At 35.1% G+C, this 24,902-nt stretch overlaps 1 protein-coding gene across 1 annotated transcript; it reads right to left on the bottom strand.

Annotated features, from left to right (window-relative positions):
• Window positions 1–308: 308 nt before the first annotated feature.
• On the bottom strand, window positions 309–23,791 carry LOC136222088 (isoleucine--tRNA ligase, cytoplasmic). Its single transcript, XM_066009561.1, has 27 exons — window positions 23,094–23,791; window positions 22,737–22,802; window positions 22,481–22,624; window positions 21,733–21,941; window positions 21,020–21,185; window positions 20,426–20,539; window positions 18,818–18,915; window positions 16,679–16,757; window positions 12,302–12,460; window positions 11,659–11,748; window positions 8,023–8,156; window positions 7,326–7,485; window positions 7,126–7,209; window positions 6,759–6,971; window positions 6,476–6,601; window positions 5,787–5,924; window positions 5,307–5,410; window positions 5,120–5,183; window positions 4,352–4,440; window positions 4,131–4,272; window positions 3,183–3,246; window positions 3,032–3,099; window positions 2,067–2,189; window positions 1,576–1,641; window positions 910–1,021; window positions 693–784; window positions 309–604 (listed from the first exon to the last, which is right to left on the bottom strand). Exons 1-27 carry the CDS (start codon window positions 23,625–23,627, stop codon window positions 500–502), a joined length of 3,543 nt encoding a protein of 1,180 aa, XP_065865633.1. The 5' UTR covers window positions 23,628–23,791; the 3' UTR covers window positions 309–499.
• Window positions 23,792–24,902: the final 1,111 nt, after the last annotated feature.

Raw genomic sequence — 24,902 nt, 5'->3', positions numbered from 1 at the left:
TCATTAATTGAACCTCTGGATTAATATTTTGTTACATTTATCTCATTAAAATGCAGATCGAATCTCTCAACTATTGCTACAGTATTACATTTTCCTCAAACTAAACAAATATCAATATATTTCTTTTAAGAAAAATAACAAATATCTATATCAGTATATAAACAGTACTCCAAAATCTCACCGTGACGAACTGAACATTTCAAAAGCTTAATATAAATAAAATTTCAATAGACTAATAATAGTTTCTTCCATAATATAAGGGTATATATTATATGTATATTGTTCTTGCTGGAATTGACTTTCCACAATTAAAAAAGAAAGAAACATTGTATACATGATTAAATATTTGTTCGTATAAGAAGAAAATGATTATAAATACCTGCAACTACATTTTGGCAGGATTATGAAATCATCTGAATTTTGTACTCTTAAACATGGATAAAAACTACCAACAAAATTAGGATAAGGAAAATCAACTATCAATCTATAGAGAAACAAGTCACCCGCTTTTTGGTCTCAAAAAGAAGTCGCCGACAGTCAAAAACAAATGTTCTCCCAATACCACATCAACGGCATGTTGATTTTCTATGATATCAACTGTTATCTGAAGATTGCAAAGAACAAGAAAGTTCCGTGGGATGAGTAATAAAAAGGGTTGATTATATACTTCAATGAGAAGAGGAAGAACAAACCTTGCCGTTTCCCAGCTGAAATTCTGACCTCAAGCTAGAATGATCCCTAGAGAGTAAGTAAGCTTCAAGACCTTGTGCAAATTTCGTATTTCCTGCAATAATTCATGAAAATCAGAGTCCATAAAGAACACTCAGCCATAGCTTTGGTCAAGGTGAAGCCTAAGGCGTGACCGAATCAAGGGAAACATTGTTTGTAAGGAGTCAGAGAGGAAGTAACCTGAATATAATGCAAGAATAGCATCTGATTTGAACATTAGAGAAGCTCTTGTCAAATAGATGGTAAAGGACAATTCGTAAATTTGATGGTAACTCTCCTCGCCAATCACAACCTGCCATTTGTGCACAATTTAAATCACAATAAAAAAATAGGCCCCTTTGCAAACACGATATATAAATATATATATACATATATATATATATATATATATATCACAGGCAGATTGTACTGTTCTCTAAAGGGATAATCAACACTTTAAAGAACGAAATTTGGAGATTCCTCAAACTAAAAGGCTAAGAGCATCTCCAAGAGACTCTTAGTGAGCTCTCTAAAAATAATATAAATAATTGACTCTTAGTGATTTAAGAGTGGCTAAGATATATCATCTCCAACAATGCTCCTTATATTCACTCCTTATTTATTATTTTATTATTGAAATTATTTTTTTATTTTTACATCACCAACAGTGTGAAGAGAGAGACACATCAATAATAAATTATTAATAAAAAATGAAGTTAGGAGGCACTAAGAGGTGGGAGAGGCTCTTAGTGATTTGAGGAGCCACTAAGAGGCTGTTGGAGATGAATTTCCATTCTCTCTCCTCAAATTTTAACTTAACAGCCAACTTAAGAGACTGTTGGAGATGCTCTAATCTCATTAACTTACAGCTTGTGGTGGCATCTCGCTAAAAGGTAGTAATGGAGATCCAATTGCATCCCTGATGTATTTTTCCTGCGTAAAAATCAACGGATTTAGTTCGATACACCCCAATCCCCTAAATATACAAGCTTGCCCAATAAGAATAGCCAAGCAAGGCCTCATCCTAAATCAAGAATAACATAATAAAAGAGAACACCAGTATGCATCAGTGCATCCGTGAAATAGATCTAAACAGGCAAAAACAACTAGAACAGCTCTTGCAAATCACATTGCATCACTTAAAATCAATGTGGATAGACAGATAGCCAAATCTCTCCTTGCAGAATTTGCAAAATAAGTATTGAAGTTCAGTGAACTCCGAATTTTCAGCCCTAAAGGATTTGAAATTTAAATTAAGTTCCAAAACCCATGATAACAAGTATAAAATAAAATAAATCATATCACATAAAGAATGCAGTGCACATTTGTATTTACAAGCAGAGAGGCTACATATTTACCTGAGAACCCAGAACTCTTTCTAACTTTGATTTATCTTCATCCAAAGATTCAAAGTAAACATCCACCACATCGCTAGGTTCAAGGGCAATTTTTTTTCGCAACTTCTGAATTCGGTTAACAACCTACAGTCGATTAAGGATGGCCCAAATTCATTAGAATACTCTCTCTTATAAACCCTGAGATTTATGACGTGATGGAGAGCGACTAGAATATCAAAATAAAAGGATTCTGATGATATGGAAATACCATTACAGTTTGCAAACAAACACATTCTTACCAAAAACAAAGTACAAACAATTTCTGGCGATGGTGAGTTAATAGAAGAAAACACAATATGGAGTAAATATAAAGTAAACCACATGAAGAAAGTAAAACAAAGAATAATCATGCATAGTTATTAAAGGCGCGCGCCTATGGCGCATGGCGCACCAGGCGCAGGCCTTAGCGCCATGGCAGCCCCATGGCGAGGCGCAACTGCCATGGCGCGCGCCTGGTGCGCCATTTTGCGCCAAGAGGCAGTTGCCAAAGGCGCACCAAGGCGCGCCTTGGCAGTTAGAGGCAGTTATGGGCAGTTTTTTGGAATTTTTGGCATTTCTTTTTATCTATCTGGAATGGAACACGTGTTCTATTAACAAAAAGTATTAAAAAGGAGAGAGATTATACGTTTTAACTAACTAGAAGACGAAGAGACTCTTTGAAGAGGAAGAGACAGAGTCATTTGAAGAGTGAGAGACATAGTCATTTTATTTATGCTTAAGATATTTTCATGATTTAGTATTCATTGCATTTTTATGTTAGTTTTATAATTTTTATTTTTGTAAATGCGCCTTGTCTCGCTACGGCGCGTGCCTTCGCCGTGAGCCATGCGCCAAGGCTCCAGGACCCCTTGCGCCTTAGTGCCCCATGCGCCTTTAATAACTATGATCATGTCAATTCATAAATTGCAGCAGAAACCAGAAAATACCTCACGAGCAACACCAGCCCCATACAATGATTCATCAGGACGTAGATCCAAAATCACCAAAACATCACCTAAAAAGTTGACACCAAAAACTCAAGGAATGTATAGGCACATTATAAAATGATATTAACTGAATGCAAACAGTAACTCCTACCATCCCCAGTAGCATCTATCTCCTTATCTGTAAGACCATCAGGGCGTTTGAATTCCCGAACAACCTGATTCCAATTAAAATAGGAAAATACAATAGTTAGCATTACCAGATGATTTATAGAAAAACCATCTGTTAATGATTCTTAGATGAAAACCAAAATTGATGGATGATCAAATTGAGGGCTCTTAAAATAGACAAAGAAAAAGTAGGGATTCATGTTCTCATCTCTTAAGTAAATGCTTGGTAGTCAAACACCAAGTTGAGTCAAGACAAAATATGACAATATATATTACTATTTAAAAGCTAAGAACTCCTCTTCATACAATGGATCCATACCAGCCTCGCCATTAAATTAGGCATCTCTTAATTCTTGATTTCAGTATAGCCTTACAACATAGAATATCACAATAAAAAATAGTTAGCTTTTCTTAATCTTTGTTATGACTCTTTTCACTCACTTTCCCATAAAAAGCCTTCTTTTTATAATATACAAACCAACACAATTTGCTAAAATACAAATATTTCTTGTTCTTTTTGTTTTGATCTCTATCTCCCACTCTCACTGTAACATACTTTCGTCACATTCCTTCTGTTCAAACTTCACAATTATTGCACTCTTAAGAATATGAATACAAATACAATTGAAAATATCACTCTCAGAAATCAGAATGTTCCATTCTAACAAAAAAAAAAAAAAAAAAGAAATTGCACATCCAGGCGTCATATGCAGGCAGATGACTACTTTTGTTGATTTATTCACAGATAACTTGGGCCTCACAACAAGGGGACTCAATATAAATTCATCATGATATCTAATTGCACAAAAATCAATTCCATTTTGATTTCGTGATTTGAAATAAACAAGAGTTTATGCCAACACATAATATAAATTACAGGAAGTAAGCATTTTAGAATGTTAAGGATCAGCCCTGACAAAAAAAATTGCACCTTAATATCAGCAAGCTTTAGACTGTGTGAAGCAACAGTAACTTCTCCAGCTTCCTCAAATGCCAAAATATCTTTCTGAGACATTGCTTTAACTTCTTTGGCAACAACTCCCATTGATTTACCAAGTCGCTTACCTAGCACACTAGAAGAAAAAAACCAATCACAATATTAATGTAAGAACAGCAGCATAGGCTTCTTTATAACAAAATATATTGGCATACCTAAACTCAGGTTCCGCTCGCAGAGAGGCATACTTCAGGGTATCAATACATGGTACAAGGGATCTTATATTAAGTTCCTCTAGCACAAACTGCCATGCAAATACATTCCACTATTAATTGCAAAAAGAGAGAGCAAACTTGCGAAAATCAATGTGCACAAGTCATAGCACATCTACTATCAGCGGAAAGAATGGTAATCCTCATCAAAGAATTAATTCACAATAGAATCCTTAACTGAGGAACAAACTTGTAAATCAACAGATTAAAGGGTGTAACATAAGTATCTGATTTACTCAGACACCGAAATTTTTTGCAGTCAATAAGGGAATAGTGGCCTCAAGCTAACTTCATACTGAGCATGCGCATGAAAAGAGAAAGAAAAAAACAGATCTGATTGAGCTGGGAAGTCAGAACTCAAGCGAAGGACATTCCTAAAGAAAATTGACTTTTCAGTCATTTTTCAACGAACTAAAAAAAATCAACAGTAGAACTAAATATATCTCATCAATTATTTAAACAATAAAAAAGGAAATGGAGAACATTCCTAGGACCAAACGAAATAGGCAAAAGACTACATGCTGCATCAAGTAACCCAGTTATTAAATTAAGCTTATAAGAATGTTGTATACCATTTAATGGCGAGACTTACAGCAGAAGAAACATTAATACGGAGAACAGCATTAATAGAAAGAGAGACCAAAATGACCATAGAGAGACATGATATTTCCACAACTTGGAATGAACACTCAGTAAAGGGGCAAGCCAAACCTCTTTTAGTTTTCCAGCTATGTCATCAAGAAAGTTGGCATCAGGATGAACTACTATCATCTCCCTGCAGTTTGCAGAGAACATGAAGACAGTAAAAATAATGAACTGAAAAAGAAAAAACAAGAAACCAATTATATGCATCAATAGAACAAACAAATAAATGACCAGGAAATAAACAATAAAAGACCTCAGAGGTGATTTTAGAGGCTTGTTGTGCCGCTCACGAATATTACGGGCAAGATCAATAATGGTCATCATCCTTGAAACACTTCGTTCAATTCGCTCATCTCTCTAAATGACATAAAAAAGATATAGGTAATGAACAAGGAAACTGTACCACAGATATTTTTAGCATTAGGAAATATTTATATAATTCAGATACAACTTGAACCTATAAATAACCAATCAAATTCCCAAGTGGCAAAGTTTGACTGAAAATCTTGGTTTGAAATTTCACATATCAATTCACTAACAGCAATGAGATTTAGTCACACGACATACAGTCACTAAAAAAAAAAAATCATAGAGATATGTTTCTCCAGCTCTGCATATGAAGATTCTGCCAGAGTTCAGAACATGTATAAGGCCTGAATATAAAAAATCATCACACATATGCAGGTTTCCTAATTTATAATTCATTACATTCCCCTAACAATATAAATGATACCTTTCCCTCTTCTTGTGGAAAACTGCAATAGTGAATGCTTTCCTCTGCTCCAATAGAAACTTTCCGCAGATTCTGATAAAGAGCTTCAGTAAAGAATGGTGTGAATGGTGACATCACCTTACACGCAGTTAGAAGAACCTGCAAGCATCACAAAGTAATGTTTAATGCAAATCTACTGATAATGAGGGTGTCTGTCATCACTAGCAGCACAACAGGCACATTTGAGTACAAAAATCAAATCCATCACATTCCAGTACTACCATTCTTACACTCTAAACCTATGCTTCATGGCAACTGATACGGAAACTGGCAACGATATTTTATATAGGAAACATATAAATAACAAAAATATATGGATTATATAACCATTTAAAAATATAAAAATGTATTTTTAATTTATATATATATATATATATATATATTTCAAAAAGTTACATACAAGTCTCATAATAGAGAAGAAAAGGAGAATTTTTCATTTTGAAAGCTTGTACAAAATGATCTAAAAAATATTAGAGATTTTTTAACATGTAATTAGCATTGATCCACTTCTGAAAATATATAATTTTTTTTAAAAAGAAGCGTAACCCGAGACGTTTTGTACAAGTTTCCCAATAGTAAACGTGAAACAGCTTAAAATCAAAGCTTCCGTACAATCTCAATACATGATACTGAAATTGCTATCAACATACACTGTAAAGAGTTGAGAGAGCAGTCTGGCAGTCTTCTTCTCCAGTACGACCTTTTAATCTCTTGCGGTTAAATCGTACATATATATTTGTAAGATTGTCAAGAAACTTCAAGAGATATGGAACCACCTACAAAGAAAAAAATATAAAGGATTAGCATGAATGTCACTGCAAATGAGAAATACAATATCTAAGGAAGTACACACTAAATCATTGAGTGCTCAAAATCTGCACAATATTTAAGGTCAACATAAAAACAGAAAATAACAAATTGAAGGAAGTTAACCGTGTAAAGTCGGTATGCATCCATTTCCTGGCGGACAAAGTGAACAAGACTTTGAGTGGCTGAATTGATCCACTGATCTAACACATTAGATGAGTTCTGAAGTTTTCCAAAATCAAGAGGAGTGAATGGGACAAGCCCTTCAACCTCAAGCCTCTTAGCATTTTGTACCAGAAACCTATATGCATTATACCATGGAAGGAAGACATCTTTGACCTAAAAAGAACGACCAGATTAGGATGTGAACCTGATTAAAAATAACAAACAATAAATTGCAAAAATTGAGCTTAAACATTTGACATTGATGAGACCACTTGAAACTCTCTAGAAGCAAAAGCTAATAAAATACAGTTGTGTACAAAATACTCACAACACTATAAACACCATCCTTTCTGAAGCGCAGGGTTTCAGCACGCACAACTGGAGAGTTTATAAGGTACAACCGCAGTGCATCCTAAAATTAAGGAAAGAAATGAAAATGCAGAATATAGACATTAAGAAGAGTAAGAAAAATTTGTATTGAGATAAAAGATCGTTGATGCATATCATATCATTTCATGTAGGACTTACAGCTCCATAATCATTGATGACTTCCATAGGTGAAGGATAATTTTTCAAACTTTTACTCATCTTTTTCCCATCCTCTGCTAGGACAAGTCCATTGCAGACAAGATTCCTAAATGCAGGTTTACCAAATAATGCAGTTGACAACACCATAAGAGTATAGAACCTGCAGTAAAGAATATTCCACAAAATGAGTAGTTCTTAAAAAAAAATACTATTCCAACTATGGAAGTAGAGAACAAGACTTCAGTATGCATAGGTAGTTAAATTATTCAGAAACAATATGAAAATAGCAGCATAAACCAATCTAGCAGATTAGTAATAAAAGAGAAACAAATACAGAAATAAAATCCTTGTAGAAACCTCTGGATCCATCATTCTTTTTTCTAAAAGCAAATTGCAAAAGGCCATAAATTTGGCATGATTTAATGAAGAAAGAAAATCATGAGTTGCTGCAAACATGAAAAGATCATTTCTTCATACGTGCAATTAAAATTTAATTTTTATCCAAGGAATCATGAAGAATATGGGTAAGGAGTAGTGGTTATAACAAGTTTCTTCAGGATGGAAACAGCCACCATCCAGAACATTTATAATTTTCAGCTGTTAAGCGTTAAGGTGTCACAAGTCACAACCACCTCCAAAGATGCATAACGTATCCACTCCTACAATTTAAATAACTATGCATAGAGAAAGAACCCACCATCCACGGGTTTGATCAATTCCTTCAGCAACAAATTGCCCAGGAAAGTTTTTCTCAAAAAGTTCAACATTCTCAAATGGGTAATGGATATAAGCATAAGGCATTGACCCACTTTCAAACCAACAATCGAATACCTGCAAGAATTGAAATCATGCATCAATGACAATAGAGGAAGGCATAAATCTGATTCAAAATTGAAAGTTGATATAAACATAATCTAAAATATGCAGTTAGCATGTTAAAAATGAAAACCAAACAAAACAAAATGGCTTCAGAGAATCATACAGATGCATTGTGAAAGTAATATGATAATTTCTTCACTATACTCATACAATCCCAGCAATCAGCCACCGAGGAGATAACTTCTATTTATAAGCAGCCACACTTCCAGCCAGAATATTTACTTTGAAACTAGTTAGGAAAGCAGGGATCAAAATTTATTTCCTTTGGGACGTAATGGAAAGATCAAAAGTAAAGACCATACCATAAGAATCCAAGATCTTAAACATTTAACTCATAGGTCATTCTGTTCGTGTTTTCAAGGTCTATCAAAGCATCCTGTCCATGATTTGGTTCAAGGTATCCATCAAGGGGCATGGCAAATGCTTTCAGAAAAAATACTGGTAAAAGTACAAGGAATGCAACTTCACTCAATTGTGCTGCATAAAGGATGATTTTGGGCATCTAAGAAAGTAATATTATTTCAACTCTTTTTCACCTCCATGTTCCATTTCACTTCTCCATTGAAAAGATGAGAGATTTTCGTGGTTATAACTGGTGATAGAATATATAGCTTGGGTATTTATGTCTTTTTGTATAATTAGGGTTTGGTCTTACTTGTATATATATACACTGATAGTATCAATACAAATTACGTTGCCTCATATTCTTCATGGTATCAGAGCTTAGGTTCTAAACCCTAGATTTCGGCTTGCAGTAACTTCCCCTAACCCTAAACCTTCGACAACCATGTCTTCATCCCCAAACACCGGCGCCGCCTCCCACAATACTACCGCCGGCAGCCATACCTCCAACACCGGCAACCATACCTCTGTCACTGCTCCTCCTTTTACCTCTACTAATCCGATTCCCCATGCCCCATCGTTACATAGTCAATTAACGGTGAAACTTACCTCCTCCAACTTTGTGCTATGGCGTGCTCAAGCCCTCTCTGCCATCCGAGGAAGCGGATTGGCTCACCATATTATCCTACCCCTACAGCTCCCTCACTGCCCCAATCTCCTGATTTCTCTATTAATTCACCACCTAACCAGCCCCCCTCAACGCCCACAGCCTCGCTTACTCCTCTCTCTTCCTCCTCAAACCCGACGCCCAATACCCATGTTCCCACCTCTCCTCCCATGCAAAATCATGCACTTAACCAGCCCCCCACGTCCCTCACAGAAACAGTCCATCAACCACAATTCACCAATTCTACACAGTGTGGACCTCTCCCTCCTACCTCAAACAACCATCCCATGATAACGCGATCTAAAACCGGTTCGTTACGTCCCAAGGTTCCTCGTGCTCTTGTTACTGTGCTCCCTCCCACACCCAAGTCTTATGACAATGCTTCTAAGGATCCGCAATGGCGTCAGGCCATGCAAGAAGAATATGATGCTCTCCAGAAAAATAAGACCTGGTCCTTGGTTCCTAGGGTTCCTGGTGTCAACACTGTGAAGTGTCTCTGGCTTTACAAGATAAAACAGCATTCCGATGGTTCTATTGAGCGCTATAAAGCGCGGCTTGTTGCCAAGGGCTACACGCAACGGCCTGGGGTGGATTATTTTGAGACTTATAGCCCTGTGGTCAAACCCGCCACTATCAGATTGCTACTAGCTCTTGCGGTTTCTCTAAATTGGACTGTGGTACAACTTGACATATCTAATGCTTTTCTGCATGGTACTCTGGATGAGGTCGTTTATATGGAACAGCCACTGGGATTTGTTGATTCCTCTCGACCTGGACATGTTTGCCGTCTTCATAAGTCTCTGTATGGTCTCAAGCAAGCTCCCCGGATGTGGCATAGACGGTTGACTGATGTTTTACGGCTATTGGGGTTCTCGGGGTCCAAACACGTCCCTGTATTATTTCCGGACTCCAAAAGTTACGGTTTTTTGTCTCATCTACGTAGATGATCTCTTGCTCCTTGGTTCGGACCCTGCCATGCTTCGATCTCTCATTACCCGGCTGCAATCACACTTTGATCTTCGGGATCTTGGTCGGTTGAGTTACTTTTTGGGTGTGGAAGCCGAGTGGACTCCCTCCGGGTTATTTTTGCATCAAACCAAGTATATTACTGAGTTGTTAACCAAGGCTAACATGGCTACGTGCAAGGGAATCTCCACCCCTATGTGCACCAAGGAGAAGTTTCAACTTGACCTTGGTGAACCATTTCATGATCCTTCTCTTTACCGTGGCATTCTTGGTAGCCTGCAGTACTTATCTTTCACCAGACCGGATATTTCATTCCCTGTCAACAAACTGGCTCAGTTTATGCATGCCCCTACGACAGTCCATTGGCAAGGTGTCAAACGTCTATTACGATATTTACAGCTGACCAAATCTCATGGTATCCTTTTCCATCGGCAGTCATCCCTTTTCCTACATGGATTTACAGATTCCGATTGGGCAGGGTCTCTCGATGATCGGACTTCCACTACCGGTTATGCGATCTACTTGGGTCGTTCTCTTGTCTCCTGGACTTCTAAAAAGCAGAGATCGGTAGCGCGTTCCTCTACCGAGGCTGAGTACCGTGCCCTTGCCACTGGCGCCTCAGAGATCGGTTGGCTTCAGATTATGCTTCATGAGATTGGTTTGCCTCTATCTCGACCTCCCAGGCTACTGTGTGATAATATTTCGGCAACATATTTAACTATCAATCCCATCTTTCATCATCGGAGTAAGCATATTGAGGTGGATTTTTACTTCGTCCGTGATCGGGTGTCCAAACGTCTTCTTCGGGTTCAATACATTCCGACGGTGGACCAAGTAGCTGATATTTTGACCAAACCCTTGTCTAAAGATCGATTTCGGTTGTTGTGTTCCAAGTTGAGCCTCTGCTCTTCCCCGGCTCGACTTGTGGGAGGGTGATAGAATATATAGCTTGGGTATTTATGTCTTTTTGTATAATTAGGGTTTGGTCTTACTTGTATATATATACACTGATAGTATCAATACAAATTACGTTGCCTCATATTCTTCAACTGGTAGACTATCTACATAATTGAAAATGTGAAGCGACATATTTCATTGTTGTATCATCCTAATAATCAATGGATATTTTTGCAAATAAAAAATCTCTCTTGATTACATCAAGAATAATTTTGGGTGATTAAACAGAGGGAAAAGTTGTCTTCAGCTTTTTCCATGTGTGATTTAGACAGGCTTTGCAAAATTTTCATCTGATGAGCACATTGTGACACTAACAATGCACATTAATTTATCAACAACAATTGCATGCAAGCATGTTACTTAAGAATATTACTATATTTCTGATCTTTTAGATGACCTAAAACAAATAAAAGCTTTACTATTCTGCACCTTTAAGACAGTAAGCCACAATTGATAATAAACGCTTATACATCCTGCATCTCCAGAAATTTGGAATACGAAAAACCAGATCTAAAAGCTTACATCATTTACACGTCGAAGAACACCAAATTCAGGTCCACGGCTAGATGGGATAGTTATGTGATCAATATTGTGCCGATGCAGATCAAATATCTGCAAAATACAAAGAAAAAGATGCCTAGAAGGATTATTAAAAATAAAACAAGAAACAAAATTTAAAAGCAAGAATCCTACGGAACCGAATGTTAAGGAAATTCAAATGCTAGCAGGAAAAAGAAGTATCATACACTGCTACTTCCTCAACAAACGTAGATAAACAAATTGTGGAAACAACTACAACTAGTACTAGTAGTATGGTCTCTGTTTTTTCGTAGCCAATAACTGCTAGCCTAATTATGTAGTGTTGCTATAGCCTAATTAACTATAAGAAAATGCAATATCACCTGAAATTCTTCCTGAATAGATAATGGTTATGCTAATTTGTATTCCAGCATCACCTCAAAAGAGAAACTAGAAAGTGGATTAAATTTTTTTTCTTTGGCACACATATTTGGCCATTTAACTAGCAATAATCTTAATCCCATACCACATTGAAATCCTTCTTTTTACGCAATTAAGTATTATACAGTGCTATAATCTATCTGGTATGATATAAGATTTATTACCATAACTATACATAAATGGAGAGGGAAAAGAAAGACCAAACCTTAGCACCAGAAAGCTTTTCAAGTTTAGCAACAGAGTCTATGACAATAACTTCTTCACCATCCTCACTGATCCATAAAGGAAGAGGAGTGCCCCAAAATCGACTTCTACTCACTGCCCAATCTCTGGCATTTTCTAGCCAATTGTGGAAACGTTTTTCCTATAATTAACAAAAATAAAAAGCAACTCAGGCGTGCATCAAAATAATCTAAAATGGCAATAAGCTATATATGGAATCTAAGTCATAAAGTAATATTATCTATTCTAAATCTTTTGTTTAACGGAAAGATTGAAGCTCCATTTAAGTTAATTAATATTTATCAACAAAATAGAAGTAGCAAAAACAAGAAAAAGAACAAGAAAAGGGAAAAGGGAAAAGGGACAACACACAAGACAAAATCGTCATCTTTCTCGTAGCAGCAATCAAATACTGCTTCCCAAATCCACATTGTTACTGTATATATTAAGCATAATGTTACAGCAAGAGTTACTCTGCCAAAAAATTCATTCATAACTAATCTCCGCACTAACTTCTAGTTCCATTGATACCTATTTATATTAGGAAATGAAGAAATCCCATGTCCAAAAAATTGGAACTATGGAGAGAGAAGGGATAAGTATCTAATACACATGAGTTGATCAGCTAAGGGAATGCATCTAACATACATGAGATACAAGGCTGTGTTGAGAAGGAAATGCATTTGAAATTTAACTAGATCAATGTGAGATCAAGTTATGAACCTTGTTTTATGCACCTGCAGTGCCATAGAATTAATTTATTATTATTAGTTTGTGTCTTTAGTTTATCAGTCTTAAATGCAAGACTCACTCAACTTGCCTAATGTTTCAATATGGTCACTGAACTTCACTTTGTCTCAATAAAATAACTGTAAGTCTCATCTTTGTTTCAATAAAGTGACTTTGTAAATGTTTTGAATAGCATTTACAAGTAAATGTTTTGGGCAGCAGTTACATGTTACAGCAGGCCTCTATGTACTATTTATGTTGAAAGAAATAAAGATAAAGACACGCAGTATTGTCCAGCAAAAAGGTTCTAAAAGAGATCGAAGGGTTATTTCTAACAAACTAACCAGAAAATAAACCCAATCGGATAACTAGATCTAGTGCCAACCAATTTGGTATCAGGGCCAAAAGTTATGGGGAATCTTGCATCTTACAGCAACGATTTGAGGCTTTTCCAGCAATGTACAAGGTTCCAGCAATGACAAGGAAGACTTAGAAACAGAATGTCTGATTAAAGCCAAACAGAAGGAATTGATCAGCAAACTCAAAGGTTTGGTGCAAGACATGGCTGTGTCAAGGTTGGTTAATCAAGTACAAGAATTTGAAAATGTCAACTACGATAGCAGGGAAGCAGAATTAAATATGATACAGACCGAATCCAACACCAATTTGGGGCTGGTTGAACCAAGGTCTTTATACATGCTGCCACTGATACTTTGAAAACAACCTCTCACACTCTTTATGGGCACTTTGAGTTCCTGGTTATGCCCTTTGGACTTATTAAATGCCCTGCCTACTTATCAACTTGTGATGAATGACGTTGTTTATGGTGATTCACTCGGGTTTTCTTTGGTTACATCTTAATGTCCAGTCAAACTTGGATATAACATATGCAACTCCATTATCCTTCTCACTTGAGGACAAGCTCCATTTCAAGGAGTGGTGTAATGTTACGCACCAGTAGACCCATAAAACTAATTGATTATTATTGGTTTGTGTCTTATGTGTCCTTAGGTTTATTAGTCTATCTTCTTATGTGTCCTAAGTTCTATATATTGTAATAAAACTGTCTGGCGCTCTTGATAACTGTTTTGGAGACAGCAAGCCCCTATGTACTATTTATGGGTAAATTTCATCTATGGTGTACAACCTTTACCCCATTTCACAACCCGACACTATGGTGTACAGCAGGTAAAAATGACCGGTCAACACTCAGTCAACGCGCCACCTCAGCTTTGACCGGTCAAAATGTCAAAAAAATTTGATAATTTACTTCTTTACCCTTATTTAGAGGCAAACTTCTCTTTATTATCTCTCCATTTATCCCTTCATCTTTTTTCATTTTTCTACAAATTCCTTCTCTCTAACTTCTCTCTCTAACTTACTTTCTTTCTCTACAAATAAATAAATGCTTTCCGTCTCATTTTTTTTATAAACTTTCTCTCCAATTAATAAATAAATGATCTATGTTGCTTCACCTCCATTATCATGTTGTTACCCATATATAAATAACAACTCTTATGATCCAAATCTAAATATTATATACATCAAACATAAATTAATTCTAATTATATATTTATATTTAATTCTAGATGTTGAATCTGCATCTGTTGAAAGTAGTTGGGAAAATGATGAAAACTCATCCCAAATGTTTGGACTTAGTCATAAGTTACTTCTTCACCACCATTAGATCATATGAAAATATATTTCCATACATTGATGGTTTTGAGGCTTCAAAATTGAATCTGAAATTTCCTGATGGGAACCATAGTAATGGAATCGTTAGAGATATGTTCCCATTATTTCAATTAGTACCTGAGGCTGGTTTTTCAGTTCAAGATGCAGGATCTGGTTCTGATGATGACACTGCAGATCATCTCCTTATATATCAGATGATTGTCTATATATACAAGCAATCATTTTCACCAGATTGGAGAATTCTTCAAAAAAAATCAATTATGAGCGAGAAAGGAGAAAGATGTGGTGCTGCGGAGCAAATGGATTCAAATCTGAATCGTAATAGGGGATAATGAGAAGAAGATCGGAAGACGAAGAAAATGCAGTTCCAGAAGGTTACATTCGAGTATACATCGGAGAAGAATTCGAACGGAAACTGGAGACGGAAACAAATTATTAAAACAACCATTGTTTGAAGATCTACTTTGTCTTTCATAAGAAGAATTTGGTTTTCATACGACTGTAGATCTGAGAATCGCTTGCGATATAGGTAAAGAAACTAGTAACCCATCTACTGTTTATATGGGTAAAGAAAAAATCGACCATTCTTCACCTTCTTAAAACTAGTAATCCATCTGATGTTTATATGGGTGAAGAAAAAATCTGGGTAATTTATCAAAAATTGGGTAAAGCATAAATCTGGTAATTCAAAAGAGAGAAAGAAAGAGAGGAGAGAGAGAGAGTAAGAAAGAGTGAATTAGTAAAGAGAAGTTTTCTTTAAATAAGGGTAAGGAAGTAATTTATCAAATTTTTTTGACATTTTGACCGGTCAAAGCTGAGATGGCGCGTTGACCGAGCGTTGACCGGTCATTTTTACCTGCTGTACACCATAGTGTCCGGTCACCTACAAGTTCGTATATATTAGTGAGACAAATTGAAGGTTGTACACCAAAGTGTGAAATAGGGTAAAGGTTGTACACCATAGATGAAATTTACCCTACTATTTATACAAGCAAGTATTTTCCAGAAATTAGTCTGAAGAGATCGAAGGGTTCTTTCTAAAGCCCTTAACTTCAAGAGCTAAAAGGAATCTCTCTTAATGACTCCTTGCGTGTAGTCACCATAGGTTCTAAGGGGAGAAAAACAGCAAATAAATCAAATCTTTTCTCACCATCCCATAACCAAATTCTAGGGCCATAACACCTTGAATTTAACTAAAGGCAGATCTCCACTCATTGTGGGCAATCAGATTGAGTTTAAATCAATTGCTTTAATTGCACTAATGTTCAGTAAATTCAACAGAGTTATCTAATAAAAAAAATTCAACTTGATACTAAGATTAGATAAACTATACTCCAGTTCAGTAAAGCAAAATGACAGAATTAAGTTTTAATGTTTTTTCAATGTTCTTCAAAATATTTCACATAATAATATATATATATATATATAAATACAAATCCTGCTGGAGTCTATGCATTTTCCTTTACGAAATTCAATTTATTTTAGCCTGGGAAACAAGAAACCCTAGGTTTCCTCTAGAGTCTAATTATCATAAACTGAAGTCCTTTTTTATAAATTAGTTTCCTCTAGAGTAAGGAAAAACGCCAACCACTCTGAGAGATTAATTCCCTTCAGAATTTTCACTAACAATAATATCACATTGATGCTTAGTTAAAATTTCGCTTCTTCCCTTTTCATCATATTTGTGTTTTCTATAAGCATTATCAGCTTATCATCTTTATGTGGTCCATGTTCATCTTGGCCCTTATGAGTAATTTGAATAAAAAAGTATGTGCTGAATGGAGCAAGGGATTGGCTTTCATGAAAGATGCTTCACTTGAGATATGCATTAAAATGAAAATTGCTAAAAGGCCAAGCAATAACAGAAACAGGAATGTGCAAGTCAATTACATATCCCGCATAGATAAGTCAAAACTGCAAGCAAAAGACTTCTAACCTTTACATAGTCAGGAACCCAATACGTTTGTTTGTTGTTTTCTAGCAGTTGCTCTTTCAGTCCTTCCACTCTAACAAACCTGGACAAAGAATGCAGCTTGATTAAAATTTACTAAAAAGAAATTGAATGGAAAATAGCACAATGCCAGATAACAAGAAAAGTAAACATTAACAGTAGCAGAATCATTGATCCTGTTGAGGAATTCTAGATATATCAATTATTTGGGATTTCAAACTTTTTTATTGTTAAATTGAGGATTTTGTTTTAGAATTTTCTTGTAATCACCCAATTTAAGGAACTTAGGCTTATCACCTATTTTGGAACTACTTTCTTCTCATCCAATGTACCATTTGTTTAATTATTTTGGAACTACTTTTCTTGTTTAATTATTTCCAATTCAGATTTCAATCAATGTTTAGGAGCACGTTGCTTTTCTTTATCTTCTTATTTTTTTTATGTTGTTCATTTCCCGTGTTTCATATTGATTTGGTACTAGCAGAGCAGGTGCAGCTGAGATTTTTCAGGGACGAAAATAGTGGCTGCATCTCAAATATCTTTTAGTTATTAGAGGTGGTAGTATAGTCGAGTTATCTAAAGATTGAGAACAGTAAACATCAAGGTAATGTTCATATCACAACTGAATTTGATGGAATGTGTTATATGGGCAGAAATTCAAAGATGAAAACTGAGATTGACAAAAGCACATACAGATGAGTTATATCACATAAGAGATGCATTTGGTGAAGCTGGAGGACATATCAACAGTTAATTGTTGATTTTTGAACCATAACATTTAGACGTTAGAGAAATAAGTTAAAAGTATGGAGAATGTGGTATGGATTCAACAAAGATGCTTGGCAAACTTCCTTATTTCAGCCACAAGTTGGTTATACTTATGTGAGGTAAGGTGGTTGTTATCAAAGCATTCAATATCCAGAAAAAGGAAATTATCTTATCAAGAAAATTTAAGAGGTTGGAAACTTCTGAGCATTGGCTCAAAAAATCTACTATACATAAATATAACATCATGGAAGCCCAAGACAATGGCAAAGGCATAATATACTAAGTAAAGTGACTCTTGAAAAAGGGCGGCCCGGTCGCACTACGCGTCCCCGCTGAGCGAGGGTCCGGGGAGGGGTCCCACCACAAGGGTGTACTGGGGACAAGCCTTCCCCTGCCAATTTATTTGGCAAGAGGCCGCTCCTAAGACTCGAAAAAGAAAAGAAAAATGGAAAATTGTAATCTCTCCAATGGTCTACTCTCTCTCTTAGCTTCTAATATACACCATCTGTATCACAATCTCTCAATTGTTTAAACTCTTAACATTCATCTCTAATCTTTTATATCATATTCTGTTTCTTAGGTCAGAGAGGAAAACCATGCCTCTACTCCTCCATTTTTCCTTTATTTCTTTCACTTATGCAGGTCCAGTTATCGGAGCTCAAGGCCCAAGCTACCTAGAGGACCTCAACAATTTTCCAAACTGATTGAGCCCTGAACTTACACAATGTCTCATTAGACCCTGAACTTGCTTAAAGTGGGATGATTAATCCCCTTTAAGTCCACGTGGCAGAACAAGAGAGGATTTGGACAAATCGAAATGTATATCATTTTAAGCAAGTTCAGGAGCCAATAGATCACTGTAAGCAAGTTCAAGGGGCCAATATGTCTTTAAACAAATTAAGGTAACCAAAAGGTCAAGCAAGTTCAGGGGGCTAACGAAACACTCTGTAAGTTCAGGGAGCCAATCAAATTTTGGGCTTAAGCCAATAATAGAAGTCTATTTGCCAAAGCATGTTGATCACTTAAGTTGCCTAAAAGGGGGGAAAGATATTTGACCTCTGATACAATCTTATTACGACTTTCCAATATTGTTGATCAAACTATCATCACAACAATGTAAAAGTCGAGCCTGCATCAAACTTGCAGAACACCTAAGAAGAATTTGAGTACAACTACAATCTTATTATGTCTTTCTTTTACTTTTGGTCAATCTACCATCTCAAGCTCAACAATGTTTGGACAAGCTCATCAAACTCCAACAAAACTAACTCCTAATCATTAAACACAACAAATTATTCCAATCCAACATTTTACCAAGTTTCAAAAGATAATAAAATATACAGTAAAACACTTTACCAGCTTGGAACAGCTCTATAAATAAGAGGAGTCTGAGATCTCCAACAAAAGGGGTAAGAGTGCATGCAGCTACCAGACTTCACAAGCCTTCCTTTTGCCTGAGCCATCCCCAATTCCCAAGCATATGATAAGATAAATCAAATGACTAAAAGCAAATTAAATAATAATAATAACATAGCTAACAGCTCAATAAATAAAATATAATAAGAACTTACAAAAAAAAAAAAAAAAAAAAAAACAGTTCAGGCGATCATATTACAAAGTCAAATCCAGATAAACATCTCTTTTAAGAAGTTTCCACATATCCACTATGGGTATCTTCCTAGCCCTATGGTTTTGCATATTACACTAGTCAGTCCTTGTGTCTTTAGCAAATAAGTATATATCCCTAAGCTTTGTCTGCATCAACTCTTTAGTCCCTCCGTTAAAAATCCATCTAATTGTTAGTCAATGGTCAAATTGGATTAGATAAGACTTAAAATGGCAAAATTCATCTAATTGTTAGTCAATTGTCAAATTGGATTAGCTAAAACTTAAAAGGGAAAAACTGCCTTTTATCCTATTTTATAATGGTCAAATGTGTTACCCTCCATGTTTCTTATTTTTTTCTCCCACATAAACCCAAATACCTAATCTCTCCAATATTAAGTAACTGATTCATTGATGTTTAAATAATTATAGGACTTTAATTTACCGAACTTGTTTCCTTTAAAAAATGAATGCACTTCACCAAAAAAAAAAAAATGAATGCAAAATATTTCAAAAATGATAACATTAAGAGTAGAACTATATATAAAATTGTAAACTTGCACAAAATTCTCTTGGAACTTTTTTATCTAATAAACCTTATGGACAAGATGTACAAAATATGCAATATTGAAAAAATTACCGAAGAGTCAAAATAATATTTCAAGTCACTTTTAAGATATTACAATAAATAATAAAGAAAACGATATCATGAATTTAAGAGAATAAATAATAAAAAATTCTTTTATTTTTAGAACTATAATACAAAAATATAGAAATATCAGTTTATATTTACACAAAAACTTCATTAAGAATATTTTGATTAAATTTGAAAATTAACATACAAGTTTTTTACTTATAAGTAAGAGCAAGTTGGTTCTCTCATATACTCTTAATGATGACAATATATAAAAACAAATTGGGAGACTAAAAAGTTGACTAAGACAAGATTTAAGCACCTTAAAATATATGCGTACGTGGACTAGCGTAATATGTAACTTCCTCTCCCCTATCTTTTCCATTATGAATAATCACTGTTGCTTCAACTCGTGTAAAAATTAAAGTTAATCTTATTTGCAACATATTTAAAGTGTATAGTGAATGTCTCGTGTAACAATGAACCGGATAATCATATTTTAGTGCAATGGTTAACTTCTCTCATGGAACAACTAAGCTGTTAATCTAATCAAATCTAATCATATTTTGTAGCATATATAAATAGTGTTAAGGTTAATTTACTAAAATATCTTATCGCAAATATAATTAGGCAAGGAAAATAAATATTTAAATCTTAAAATAATTACAAGCTATATATGCCATTTAGGAGCTATTTTTGTTCGTACAGATGAATGAAAGAGATACCTTCACTGTTTCAATAATATCCTTATCTGCTTCCTTGACATAACGTCCACGAAAATCAGTAATTCTTTCAATAAAGCAGCCATCATCATCAACAGCAACAACCAAATTTTCTCCCTACAAACCCCTAAAAGAATTAGAATACAAAAATGAAGTAATGAATGGATATCGGAATTGCAAGTGAAGAGATCTAAAAATTCGACCAATAATGTAATAAAAAAGAAAGCAAAATTATCCATTCCGAGTCCATGCATAAAGAGCAAAGTTTTTAGCATATAAAATATTCATAGACAATTCAACCACTGATGCATAGAGAAAAAAATCCAAATAATACCCACAGCAACAAAAAGAATATAAGAATAAATATGAATCAACACAATGGATCTGTTAGTTCATATCCTATTAATGTGGGCCATTCCATGAAACTGGCCCATAGATCCATGACACTTCATTTGAACAGGAAAAATGACAATATGGCACATATATTGCATTCAGTACATCGAGATTAGAGAAAAATGAAATAAACTTAACTTTTTGAAAACACAATATAGTGTGACATAATAGCTCAGCTACCAACTTACAAATATAAGCACAAACCTTCTGAATTATTTGGTTTTCTATGCAAACGCGATAATCGTCTTCACCAAATGCCGGAGCACAATGAACAATTCCAGTACCACTATCATCAGTTACATAGTTGTCTGCAACAACTCTAAATGCTGTGCTAGAGAAATCTGAGAAGTAGTCAAATAATGGTACATACCTGCACCACAAATACACTAAGAACTTTATGTACATCCAAAATATTTACACTTCAAAATTTAAGGTAAAAATGCTGATAGAATCAATTATCTTGAAGAGCCTTTCTGGAAACCTCTTAAAGTCAAGAACTACATTCGAGTAAATTATATTATTTTGTTTGAATCCATAAAATCTAAAATGGGAAAAAAATAAAATCCATAACAATGCAGAACTCAATAAAAGCAGTTAAAAATCAAAGGAGTAGCTTTGACAATTTCTGCTCACACTAGGGAAATATCCTCTAAAAGTCTTGAGAGGCGAAAGAAGGTTAGTGATAGGGTAAGACTATAGATTGAAGGATCAATTTTCCATTTCAAATAAAACCTCTCAATTTATAACTATTCGAAACATCTTAAATGATAAAATATACCAAATTCTATTAACAAGTTTAAAATGATTTCACTATCCAGAACAGAATAAAATAAAATAAAATAATAAATAAACATATTCAGTCAAATTACAGAACAGTTTAAAGTAATTAAAATGTTCATAAAAGATTGTAGACTTACTTCTTATTCACTAATTCATTGCCCTTAACTTTCTCCAACAACTCAAATGAATCCATCAAGTTTTCTGTTTTCCCACCCTTTGCTTTGGAATTTGAAGTTTTTGAATCACCGACAGGTCCATTTGCACTTGATTTTGGTTTTTCAAGGGGAAGAACGGACAACCTACATTCAGCAACAATGTAGACTTTTCCAGTGTGCTTGTTACGAACCTGGAATTACAATTCTCTGAATATTAGATATCCAAGGACCAATTCATTCAGTAGTTTGGAAAAGTACAAAATCGCGTTTTCTGGCCAATTCATTACATAGTCTGCTTATTGTATTTTCTCTTATTCTTTTTTGGTGGGAGGTAGCAGGGGCAGATGATAAGGACAAGGACTCAAAATCCTTTATTAAATCCAATCCGTGAAATAATATTTCGACATCAATTTAAAACAAACTAATTGATACAATGTATCACAGTTTTATGCTCTATCCTTTGAAGGGAACATGCATATCAACTTCATGCTTCAACGTTCTCTAATAGAGCTTAAGCCATATGCTCTAATTTATGCACCAAAAGTCCAAGAAAAGTACATGAACAACAACAGTGTGGAATGCACCGGCTGCACACCAAATAAACTTAATATATGGCTAAACTTTAAAGAACTGACAGCCTAAAACAATTTTCAAAATTTAAAGATTTCCTAAATATTTGGATTACCATTTTAAAATAAATGACATACATCAGCACAGTAAGTTAACTGACCTTGACATAGTCAAAATTTCCATTAACACAAAGGGCAAGATTACTAGGGAGAGTCCATGGGGTCGTTGTCCAAGCCACAAAAGCTGCATTGTGTGGATCATCGACAACTGGAAATGCCATCATTATTTCAGGGTCAGGCACATCCTGCGTATTCAAGAGGTGTCAAGTAGGAAAGAGTTCAGAGAATAATAACATTTGCAAACAAAAAGTACCAAGAATTAATTGGAAAACATAAGAAAAATTAAGTACAACAAACCTTATAATTCTGACCAGCTTCAAAATTAGATAGCACAGTTCCGCAACCAGTGCTGTATGGCATGACCTATAGAAGAAAGAACTAAGGATCAAACTCATATTTCAGTTTTTGAAAAGTAAACTAACAAAAAGCCCCACAAAGAGCTTTTCTTTAACACCTGAAAAAAGGCAACAAAAAAATCCAAATCCAAGAATTACAGTCAAACATAATTCAAACTAATTTAGCATAATTTCACCACAAACACAGCTTAGGTTCAAGTAATAAACAAAGAAATGAAACAGTAGTTCGTATGAATCAATATTGTGAAACTACTAATACTGTATCTTCGGCAATTGATTCAAACAGAAAGCAACTAACCTTGAAACCCTTATAAACAAGTCCCTTCTCAAAAAGCTGAGCAAAAACCCACCAAACGCTCTCCATGAACTTCAAGTCCATGGTCTTATAATCATTCTGGAAATCGATCCATCTCCCAGTTCTCGTAATCACTTTCTCCCACTCGGCAACATACCTCGTAACAATACTCCTGCACTCCTCATTATACTTATCAATCCCCATTTTCAAGACCTCATCCTTTCTTTCGATCCCGAATTTCTTATTGATCTCATTCTCCACAGGCAAACCATGGCAATCCCAACCAAAGCGGCGAGTGACATGGTGACCCCTCATAGTCTGGTAGCGGGTGACAATATCCTTGATGGTGCCGGCAAGGATGTGACCGTAGTGAGGAAGACCAGTAGCAAAAGGAGGACCATCGTAAAAGATGTATTCAGGGAGCGATTCAGTGCGAGCTAATTGAGTCTCAAAAGCTTTGATTTCAGACCAGAGGGACAGGATTTTCTCCTCCTGATTGGGGAAAGAGAAGTCCTTTCCTTCGCAGACTTCCTCCATGGTGGGATGGAGGAAAATGGAGATACAAGGAGAAGGGAAGGCTGAGGGTTTTGAGAGAGATGATGATGGTGGCTGAAGAGAAAGAGCAGTAAAGCAGAAGGGTTTAGGCGTTACGAGTTGAGTTGAGATTTTGTTTTTACTGTTAGCTTAGCCTTCTTCAACTAAACGCCACAGCTATATTCTTCCAATTAGGGTCAAAATACTCTAAATAAAGTTCCGATTAGTACAAATCTTATCAATTAATTTAATAAATTGAGAAATTTTAACAAATTATTTCAAAAATAACTTTTATATCTAAAATTTAAGCTTTTGTGTGGAACAAAATAAAAAGCGATCAAAATAAAGGTTAAAAATTATTATGAAATCAATATAAGTTAAAAGTTTGGCTCCCATTAATTGGAAGCTTAAAATATAGAGTTAATGAAAATAAAACGTTAACTCTTTTGAATTTCTATTTACTCTAAAAAAAATAGCAACAAGTTTAATCTAATACTTTATATTTAATTACTTTTATTAACTTAATACTAAGTTAATTAATCAAAAAATCTGAACTTGAATATTAATGTAAATAGACTAACGGTTAGAAAGCTTTCTCCCATAATGGATCAATTCCAGCAAGCTTTTCAAACTAGTACTTTTTGTAATCGACTTTATAGCTTCTTCCTCAACAAATGTTGGTCCTTTGATCAAGTTTTGAATGACTTTCTAATCGAATCCTTTTTGCTTTTCGGATATGAAGTCTCATTTGAAGCTTTAGACAAAGGTTCTATTGAGATATTGGACCCTTATAATATCTCGTATACATTCCGGCGATTGACAGAGCGAATAAATCAACTTCAAAGTGGGTTTGTTATGCGAAGAGTGCATTATGACCAGTGGCCGCCTGCCTGGTGGGAGTGACTCCTCCGTTGTGGGTAAGTGGGAAACCCGACTCTATGAATCCGAATCAAGGTTGTACAAGTAGTAAGGACGGTAAGAGTAGAGCTTTTTATAGTGCTAGCAGGAATGCTAGTGAAGAATCTCATCCCCTAGCTAGTGAATTGCTTACCGCCCCTTTCTCTAAAAGGGTGCGCTAGCGTTGTACTAATATAAAAGAATCGCATTCAATTTGAATTAGATTATACTCAAATTGCTATATAACATACGGTACATTTGGACTTAGAATTAGAAATTTAAGTGTATAATATTTGGAAATGAGCATATACTATAAAAAGAGAAGAAACCCAAAATATTCGATTTTTATATTCACATTTCAATTGGAAAAAAATGCCAACC

The sequence above is a fragment of the Euphorbia lathyris genome, chromosome 3 (genome assembly GCF_963576675.1).
Source record: "Euphorbia lathyris chromosome 3, ddEupLath1.1, whole genome shotgun sequence".
NCBI classification, from domain to species: domain Eukaryota; kingdom Viridiplantae; phylum Streptophyta; class Magnoliopsida; order Malpighiales; family Euphorbiaceae; genus Euphorbia; species Euphorbia lathyris.
Note: the sequence above shows the minus strand (reverse complement) of the source record. Positions and strands in the feature narration are given on the sequence as shown.

Coding starts and splice junctions, on each gene's coding strand:
- LOC136222088 (XM_066009561.1), bottom strand. CDS start 23,627: ATGGAGGAAGTCTGCGAAGGAAAGGACTTCTCTTTCCCCAATCAGGAG. Junction 22,625..22,736: donor AAGCTGGTCAGAATTATAAG/GTTTGTTGTACT, acceptor TTGAATACGCAG/GATGTGCCTGACCCTGAAAT. Junction 6,972..7,125: donor AGGATGGTGTTTATAGTGTT/GTGAGTATTTTG, acceptor CGTTCTTTTTAG/GTCAAAGATGTCTTCCTTCC.